The 9,972-nt window shown below is 44.0% G+C and overlaps 1 protein-coding gene across 1 annotated transcript in view; it reads right to left on the bottom strand.

The window, feature by feature from the left end:
* Window positions 1-2,605: 2,605 nt before the first annotated feature.
* Window positions 2,606-9,972, bottom strand: part of LOC115112220 (nuclear factor of activated T-cells 5-like) — a 68,063-nt gene continuing 60,696 nt past the window's right edge. Inside the window, 4 exon segments of the mRNA XM_029639127.2 lie at window positions 2,606-7,280; window positions 7,487-7,743; window positions 7,896-8,879; window positions 8,882-9,848. Coding sequence (XP_029494987.2) covers window positions 7,505-7,743; window positions 7,896-8,879; window positions 8,882-9,848 — 2,190 coding nt within the window. The 3' untranslated portion in view covers window positions 2,606-7,280; window positions 7,487-7,504.

The raw sequence follows: 9,972 nt of genomic DNA, 5'->3' as shown, positions 1-9,972 counted from the left end.
GGACATCAATCACACGAGCCACACTATCACCCCGCTGTCATCCAGAAGATGAGGTCAGTACAGGTGGATCAAAGCTGGGAAGGAGAGACTGAAAAACTGCTTCTATCTCAAGGCCATCGGACTGTTAAATAGCCATTACTAGCCGGCTACCACTCGGTTACTCAACCCCACACTTTAGAGGCTGCTGCCCTATGTACATAGACATGGGAATCACTGGTCACTTTAATAATGGAACACTAGTCAGTTTAATTATGTTTACATACTGCTTTACTCATTTCATATGTATATACTGTATTCTACTGTATTTTAGTCAATGACATTGCTCATCCTAATAATGATATATTTCTTAATTCCATCCTTTTGTTTTTAGATGTATTGTGTGTATTGTTGTGAATTGTTAGATACTACAGAACTGTTGGAGCTAAGAACACAAGCATTTCGCTACACCCGCAATAACATCTGCTAAATATGTGCATGTGACCAATTAAAATTGGATTTCCCCACCCACACCTGTATAGACCTTCCAAACAGGAAATCCTTTATCCAGTTGTACGTTCTTCCCCCTACCCCCATAATATCACGCTTGATTAACAACCCCTCCTTCCACATCATATCATACGCCTTCTCCACATCAAAAAAGACAGCTACAACATTCTCCTTGTTCACCTGATCCTTCCTGACCTCTGATTCTATGCAGAGCACTGGGTCCATAGTTCCCCGGCCCCTTCCTGAACCCACTCTGATGTGGCGATACTAGCCCCTTGCTCTCCAGGAAGTAAGTTAGCCTCGCCGTAATCATACGTTCCATAATCTTTCACACGTGATGTTAAAGCTATTGGCCGATAGTTTGTTGGCCTCACTGGGTCTTTCCCGGGCTTCTGGATTGGTACCACTACTGCCTCCTTCCAGCTGCTTGGACGTTCCTCTCCTCCCACACTCTGTTGTACAACACCAATCAGGATGTTGTACATCACTAAGATGGGCAAACATAACATAGCACACCTCATCTTTCCCAGGTGAAGATAACCCAGCCTTGCCCATTGCCCTTTTCACCTCTGCCATGGTGCATTCAACACATCATTTACATCGTCCCTCCTATCTGGTGCTCCTCTCTCGTTCTCTCTCTCCCCCTCCTCTGACAAAATTTGCCGAGCTATGCACTTGGACAAATGTTTTGACCATCATCTCTGCCTTCTCATCTGTATCCTCCCCACTCGTCAACACTGGATAATTTCACTCCCTTCTAACCTCACTTCTCCCACAGGTGTCGCCCTTCCAATGGTGTCACAGAACCGACGCCAACCGGACCTCTTTGCCTGACGGATAGTTCTCCTCACCAGGGCCTGCTTATACTAAATCAGATGTTGGAAGTCATGCGTCCTTTTCAGTACTCTAAATGCCCTGTTTCTACTCTTCACCGTTGCCCCACACTTCTCCGTACACCATGGGACTGATTTCCTCCTCCCTGAACTCTTAAGTATAGCCTCAGTAGTTGCCCCCACTCAATTATTTATACTATCCACATACCCACTCATATCCACCCGAGCAATCACCTGCTCACTCAGCTCCTGAAACTGATCCCACTTCCCACTTCGCACTTCGAAACCCCCACCTTTCTTCTCCATCCACTGACACCTGATCCCACTTCGCCCTTCCAAACACCCACCGGTCTACTCCATGCACTGATACCTCCTCCCCCCTCCGACCTACTGTACATAGTATGGGGTAATGATCGCTCCCTACTGTCAACTCCTCCCATACCTCCCACTCACAAGATTCCTGCCATCGCACTAGATACCTGTGGCTACATCAATCCTGGTCCCTCGGCCATCATTCAGGCATACCTATCTTTCATCTCTATCAGATTTTCCATCACTTGGCCATTTCCATCCATCCAATTCCCCACACCACATTACTTCTATCCTGGCCCTCAACCCTCTCCAGCTCCAAGCGAGATCAACGCACGTACACAAATATTGACGTTGAATTGTACGCAATGACATCTCAGCATATTCGAGAGGATCAGTCACAGAAGACACTGCGCAAATGTAGTACTGCACTCAGACCACCAGGGGGATCATAGGGGTTTATTTTGTTGTGGGTGGTCTTCATTTTATATATATTTTTTTATTTAGTTAACCTTTAATTTAACTAGGCAAGTCAGTTAATAACAAATTCTTATTTAAAATGACTGCCTACCCCGGATCTTTGATCATTGAAGAACACAGGTAATTTACTCATTATTAACCTCTATAATCACAATATTAAAATACATGTGAATATGTGACCATATTCATCTGGTTTCTGAGCATGCAAGCATGTTTTCCCTTTTGACTTCCCTCGCTCTCCTCCTTTTCTTATGTTAAAACATGTTTCAGATGGACAACTAGGGTAAGGCCATGATGCATTTGATTGATGATTAGTTATGTTACTCTTCAAACGTAATTCAATTCACATGCTTGTGATTTTGTCATTTCCAATCTTTCACGGTATGGTTAATTCATGGCGTCTTTGTGTCTCTCCTGAGCAAAAACAAAAGTTGATCAATACAAAAATCTTACCAAAACCAAACATCAGAGGATGTGGAAATTAACTTGACAAAGGAAAACGTATCATCTATCTTTATTAATATAGATACCAGCAGGTTTACATAAATATAATTGCAAGAGTATACAAATGCCCCAACAAAAGCAAAAATACATTTATATCGATTCATTTTTTCAAAGGTAATATTTCACGGTTGTTGACATGGTAGGTAAAAACACATAGGTGATATGCACTCCCCATACCTATAACCTGTCAATGCTATCAACAGGTTCACTATATCCCCAGCAGAAAAAAACCTAATGGAAATAAAGCAGACTTTCACATCAAACCAAAGCCTGACAGGTTAAGGGGACACAAACAGAAGTGTGTGAACAGACTAACTGATGACAATTACAATATAAACAAAACACCTGTGATAAAAATTCTGAATGAAAAGTTTGTTTGAATTAGGTGAAATTTGTGTTAGTCTTGACTGACACAAGCCCAATCATAAAAATAAATCCCGGTGGCACACAGTATCAATACTATTTCAAAAAGCTACATAAATAATTAACAGAATTACAATATTTCGTTATCGTTTCCCCTTTGCAATGAACAATCAAGAGTGGCTAGATAGATCAAATCTATATTAAAAAAGTAACAGATGTACATTTATATTGAATCAAGCTGCATAGCAGTTTGAGACAAAACTTCAATTGCAACGACGTTAAACAACAAATGCAAATTAACATTTTCGTGAAAATAAAATCAGATGCACAACAAATTGCACAACACTATACATTTATCTGGTCACTCATCTCTGTACGGCATTAGAAGCACACAAGTCGTATGGCTTGATACTAGTTATCAAGGGCTAATAACCACTGACAAGTGTCACAGCGGTGAATAAATCAGGCAACACTGGTACAATAAATCTAGTCTCTACTATAAAAGTTTGTCAAGGCACAAGTATATCATCCAATGTACTGAGCAATACTTCTAAAATATATTTGCTGTACACTGTGATGTCATAAATCATTGGTTAGTCTGGGTGCAAATATGGTAAAAATATAACTTTCAAGGTGACCTCTGCATTTCTGTAGTCATTGGTTGAGTAGGAAAAGTAGTTCATTTTTAGGTCTTCAGTAAATGGAACCTTAACCGGCACAATAACGTATAGCGCCACTCAATTACAAAGACTCATGTCGTCATCAATGTAAAACATGTAGCCTCAGAACCAAATAGCCCTCCTCTTTTGTCAAAGCTCAAACTATTTGGGATATTCATTGGTTACATTTGAAAATAGGTATTTTTTCCCCCTCAATATGCTTATTGTGTATTCATAACACAAAACATTAACACGCTGCTGCCAAAATATTGTATGTATACTATATATAAAGAATGTACTTTATCATTGTAATTGGTCCAATGTTGAGTAAGGTGGCCTGATTAGCAACCTGCTCGGGTTGAGGTAACAAACACATTCTGCGTTTGGAGTTTTTTGTAAACCCTATTAACAAATATTTAATAGATGCTGTTTTATCTGTCTGTATGGCTTTATAACTGGCATAGTTGTCCAATAACTTCCTACACTTTCCTTATTCAAGAGGTGAAATAAGTTGTAGATGTGACAGTACAGGTTCAATGTTTCACAAATTATATCACAAGGGTTTGACTTAAACTATCAGCTTTGGACAAACATACTGTACAATTGATCTCAACCTGGCATATGAACAGAAATCTATCTAAGGAGGAAAACAATGCACAGGAAAGTACATGTGACTCGTAGTGTACATGGTACATTTGAACTCCCTCAACCATAAAGTTGTATCCCTGTCCTCAGAAGGAGAAGATAAGCTTCACTGACAGATATGTCACACAAGAACACTGCCAATTACAGTTTCAACAGGTGGGGAAGGGCCAAATCCACATAACTAATATTAATACAATTACGGAGTTAAATCAGAACCAAACTTGTACATCAAGTCATTTGTAGGACAAAGATGATTGTGGGACACAATATCTAAAGACAAAAAAAACAACAAATAAATTAGATATGATTTCTGAAAAGATGTATTAGAACTACACCAGTAAAAATGATATGATAAAATATTTGTAAATCTTATAAAAAATTCACATAAATACTCGTGACTATTGGAAACAAAAGTACTAGTTTTTCACAAGAGTTGAAGAAAGCCAATCACAGACAGCTCTTTTCTCCAAAGCAACTTAATGGTTCATTCTTCATGAGTAGGGTCCTTTAAATATCTAAAAGAACACAGCTCAAGCTCTGGGATGGGGAATATGGGGCCCCACCAATCACATTACTAAAAATAGTTTAAATACTCTCCATTTTAAAAATCTGCTTGTTTTTAAAGTGAATAAAAAGGTAATGATGTTAAGAACACACACTAACAGACAACAACAATAAGAGAGAAAGATGGAGGCACTCAACTAAGCTGTTCTTGTTGTCATCAGAGACCAGCCCCTTGTTCATGCGTATACTCAGATTCAGACTAAAAACAAGACACAATCTTACTGTTGGCTCCACTTCAGCCCAATACTCACATGTAAAGAATAAAAGCACAAACCAGTTTGGCAGCAGTACAGATGTAGGATCTTAATTTGAACCAGTTTGCTACAGCAGAAAAATAATCCTGCAGCAAAAGGAAATGTGAATTATTCTGTGGATTATAATTAATGGACATTTTTGTAGGGGTTGATACATTTTTCATTAGGGTAAATCAAGTCTGAAATGTCAAAGTCGAAAATACAAACTTTAGAAACCTTTTCAAAACTCAAATACACATGCCTCCCGAGAGGCGCAGCATTGCAGCGCTTGAGGTGTCACTACAGACCCGGGTTCGATCCCAGGCTGTGTTACAGCTGGCCATGACTGGGAGACCCATGATGCGGCGCACAATGTCCTTGTACCATCGCGCTCTAGCGACTCCTTGTGGCGGGCCGGGCGCATGCACGCTGACTTTGGTCGCCAGCTGTACAGTGTGTCCTCCGACACATTGGTGCGGCTGGCTTCCGGGTCAAGCGAGCAGTGTGTCAAGAAGCAGTGCGGCTTGGCAGGGTCAAGTTTCGGAGGACGCATGGCTCTCGACCTTCACCTCTCCCGAGTTCGTACAGGAGTTGCAGCGATGGTACAAGACCAACTACCAATTGGATATCACGAAATTGGGGGTAAAAAATACAATATATATATATATATAAGAAAAACTCCAAGTTTGTATTTCTTGAGGTGCAGGAAAATTCTCAGCAACAAAAGAGTGATCAAATTAAGATGCTACATCTGTATATCACGCCTGACACTAATAATCCAACTACAAACCACCATTCATGGTCAAGGCAAAACAAATAACTGCTCCAGTCACTTTCACCATTTTCTCCCTGTCAAAACATGGCTAGTCTCAAACGACAAATATGAACACCCCAATCAATATGAGCCATAAAACTGGCCATTCATGAAGACGAAAAAGGAGGCTGTGACTTGAGGCCTTGACTCAGGTCCTGGGGTGGCCCACTGTAGGCAAGAGAGTTGCTGTTTTACAGTAAGACAAACATACGGAAAACTCCTCTCTGATCTATAGATAAGTCTAGTTTGTGCGTGCCAGACGTGAGCTAATACAAACATCTGCCATGGAGACATCACTACAAAACAACACATTATCTACACTTGCCATAGAATGATACAAATAACAATATACTCTTTAATTACATCAATCAGACAACCGTGCGCACTGGTATATGGTACGCATATATGGTTCTGATTTATTCAAACTGTAGGCCTATTATTTAATTATGTAGACTGGAAATGAATGATTTAAAGGCTGAATGATTTTATTTTTTCTTGATCCACATTGACTCTAATCTAGAGCATCTCTCGTACTCCAGAGTCTAATCAGGGAAAGAAATCCATGGTGTAATACTTAAATAGTTGGAGTTATTCTTAGGAATGGGTAATGGGAAGATGGCTGCCAATAAGATAAACGGGTGTTTCATGAAAGGAGCAATAAAAAACTAAAGCCATAACTCAACACACATGCAGGAGTAATAAAGTAGTCGAGCTGTACATCCAGTAAACAGCCGGAGAGATAAATAGCTGACGAGTGAATGCATGGGCCAACTTAATGAGGAAATAGTCACAAAAGGAAAGCATCGTAAAGTGCTGAAAGAACTAATGTCAAAATATCTTACAAAGGTTTGTTTTTCACAAATGGTATATTTTCTTTTGCTATTTCCTAAAATACTTTTAATATCGTATAAAAAGGACAACAATGCGTTATAAACAATTGTGAGCCCACACTCTGGTCCTGGAGAAGACAGAATGCTGCGCTAGCTTCCACCACCATCCTTATAAAACCACACCGCAAAGTGCTGCTCTGAGAACTGATGAGTTAGCCAAACATTACATAGTGTCATGTTTCAATAACAGCTGGAGGCGACTAGCTGTGAGATACATTGACCACACTGCAGTTGTGGGGTGACTACAACCTATGTCCTATTTTGAGGTCCAGGTTTAGATGCAGTGGCGGACTGGTACCCCGCTCGGCGCCACTGTGGATCATCTACACATGAAGACTGTCCTTGGAGAAGAAGGCCGCTGAGGCTTACATGTAACTTGGAGTTTGGACAAGAGCCCACTGTTGAATTTGTTTCCATTCTTCTGCCATCTGTAATGGGGGTCCACACTGGGGTCTTCTGCCGTCTGTAATGGGGGTCCACACTGGGGGTCTTCGGGGCTCCTAAAGGGAGGGGCAATTACATGTTTAAAGACATAGGAGCATGTAAACAGTAGTCAGTGATTAAAATTTGAACTAGAATTCAAAATGGTTAATCCTGCTTTCTGAGATACCATCAAAACGTTTAAACTGATCAACAAAAGTGCAACCGTTTTAAACACATTGGCAAACCAAACTTTTAAAATGTTTATATAGAGATGAGCATTCACCTGAAACCTATAGCAGGCCTAGTAGGAGCGAGTGAGGTTGTTGCCCTGCTCCTGCAGGCTGACAAGTAGGTCATCTATCTTCTCCATGTTCTGGGACGCGGTCATGCTGTTCTGCATGCTCCCTGACTCAGACATGGACTGGTTGAGCAGCGACTGGATCTGGGCCTCGCTCTCTCTCTGGTTCTGACCAGACTGACTGATGGCAATGATCTGATCAGACAGAGTGGTTCCAGGAGAGGTTATCAGCTGGCCACACTCTGTATGGGGAAGAAAGGGGTAGTCACTGACTACATGCCACATGAAATGTTAAATGTTATCGAAAACCAAACAATGGCATACTGTTTTCTGGAGCATATTAAAAAAGCTGACATTTGATAAAAAAACAGAAATCTTAATCATGAATCCTTACCATTCTGAATCCCAAAGAGGAAGAGGCCTGGCTGCTGGGCCTCGCTGGGCTGGTTGAGGGTCCCACTGACTGCTGTCTGGAACAGAGACCCTGGCTGCTGCACAGGGGAGGAGGTGGTGGTCTGCAGACCTGCCACCCCATTCTGGGTGCTGAAGATGCCCGTCTGCGGGAGCTCCTGGGCAGCCATGCAACCCTGCAGGGCAGCCATGTTGGATTGGGGCATGAAGAGGGAGACGGGCTGCTCTGGGCCGTTGTTGGAGCTGGTGATCAGTTGCATGGGCTGCTGCTCTTGGAACAGGCCCTGCTGGCGAGGCTCTGAGGGGTTCCCCACCACCTGGCTCTGGTCCTGGAAGGCCATGGGCTCAGAGGATTCCTGCTGGCTAACCGTCACCATGCTGGCCTGAGAGAACAGCATGGAGGGGTTTTGGGGCTCCTGAGAGTTCAGGCTGCTGCTGCTCATGGGGGGCATCTGGCCCTGGCCGCTGAACAGCAGACTGGGGGCCTGCTCTGGAGTGGAGAGGGGGTTGCTGCAAAACAGTAGGCTGGCCTGCTGCTGCTGGGTCTGAGAGAGAGTGTTTGCAGGTGGATGAGGGGAAATGTTCTGAAACATGGAGTTCTGCTGAGGTGGCTGAGGCTGGGGCTGAGGCTGGGAGGGCTGCTGCTGCTCCATGGGGGTCCCCTGCTGGATGGGGGAAAGCTGGGTCTGAGCCTGGAACACTGACTGGGGCTCAGTGGCAGAGGTCTGCAGGGCACTGAGGAAGGCCAGCTGCTGCTGCTGGCTACCGCTAGCGGAGAGCTGCCCGGGCAGGGTACTCTGGGGGAGGAACAGGTTGGCGGGAGAGGGGGGCTGCTCTGGGGAGAGGCTGGTCCTACTCAACACTGTCAGGGTGTTCTGGAAGAGGGTTGCCTGGACCTGCTCCTGGGTGGGAGAGGCCTTCTGAGTGTGGAACAGTGCCCCCTGTGGGTCCTGTGCCTCAGCCAGGGGCTGGGGTTATGAAAGAGGGGTGGAGAGGGATGAGAAGGGGTCTGATGGAGGAAGTTGGTCTGAATGGAGAGGATCTCATTGGCTTGCTGAAAGAGTGCTGCTTGCTGCTGCTGTTTCTGTTGTTGTTGCTGCTGCTGTTGGGCCTGCTGAAAGAGGGAACCATGGTTCTGCACCATGCCCTGCTGGGAACCCTGCTGTTCAGTGTTCTCACCTCGAGAACCGCCCTGGAATATGCCACATTGCATGGGGATCTGTGACTGAAACAGCTGCTGCTGTAGGTTCTCCAATACTTGCTGTTGCTGCTGGTGGTGTTGAATTTGTTGCTGTTGAATTTGTTGCTGTTGAATTTGCTGTTGTTGCTGAATTTGTTGTTGTTGAATCTGTTGTTGCTGTAGTTGCTGTTGCTGAATTTGTTGTTGCTGCTGTTGTTGCTGAATTTGTTGCTGCTGCTGTTGTTGTTGCTGCTGAATTTGTTGCTGCTGTTGTTGCTGAATTTGTTGTTGTTGAATCTGTTGCTGTTGTCGCTGTTGCTGCTGGCTGCAGTACCCTTTGGCCTGCAGTTGTCTCACTGCTTGTTCCAGTTGGGCCACCTCGTCTGGGGGGAATATGGGCAGCTGGTGTTGCTGGGGGGCAGGTTGAGGAGCCTCCACTTGTTGACTGAGCCTCCCTACCGCCCCAGCGTTGTTGCTGGCCCTGTCCTGCCCCAGCCCCTCTCTGGGCTCCAGGAGGAACTGCTGAGGCCCAGGTTGGAGTAGAGAGTCTGCAGGCACGGGGAAGGAGTTGGTGGGAGCAATGTCCTGCTTCTGTATGGTGCTCAGGGCCTCTGCACTGTTGAAGACTGCTGTTTGGGATTCATCAGGGTCACTGGCAGACCGCGGCAAGGAGTTGGAGAATGGGCTGCTGTTGGGGGGAAGGTTGGAACTCATGTCCAGCGTCTGCTGGACCGAACACATGACATCGGGGGTTCGCTGAGAATACAAAAAACAGATGACACCTGCTAGTTTTTTATATATATTGGGAGAAAGATCAATATGGTTCATATGGATATGATTCTACCATTTAATGAGGCATTATCACAGCCAAGGCTGGGAA

The sequence above is a fragment of the Oncorhynchus nerka genome, linkage group LG28 (genome assembly GCF_034236695.1).
Source record: "Oncorhynchus nerka isolate Pitt River linkage group LG28, Oner_Uvic_2.0, whole genome shotgun sequence".
NCBI classification, from domain to species: Eukaryota; Metazoa; Chordata; class Actinopteri; order Salmoniformes; family Salmonidae; genus Oncorhynchus; species Oncorhynchus nerka.
Note: the sequence above shows the minus strand (reverse complement) of the source record. Positions and strands in the feature narration are given on the sequence as shown.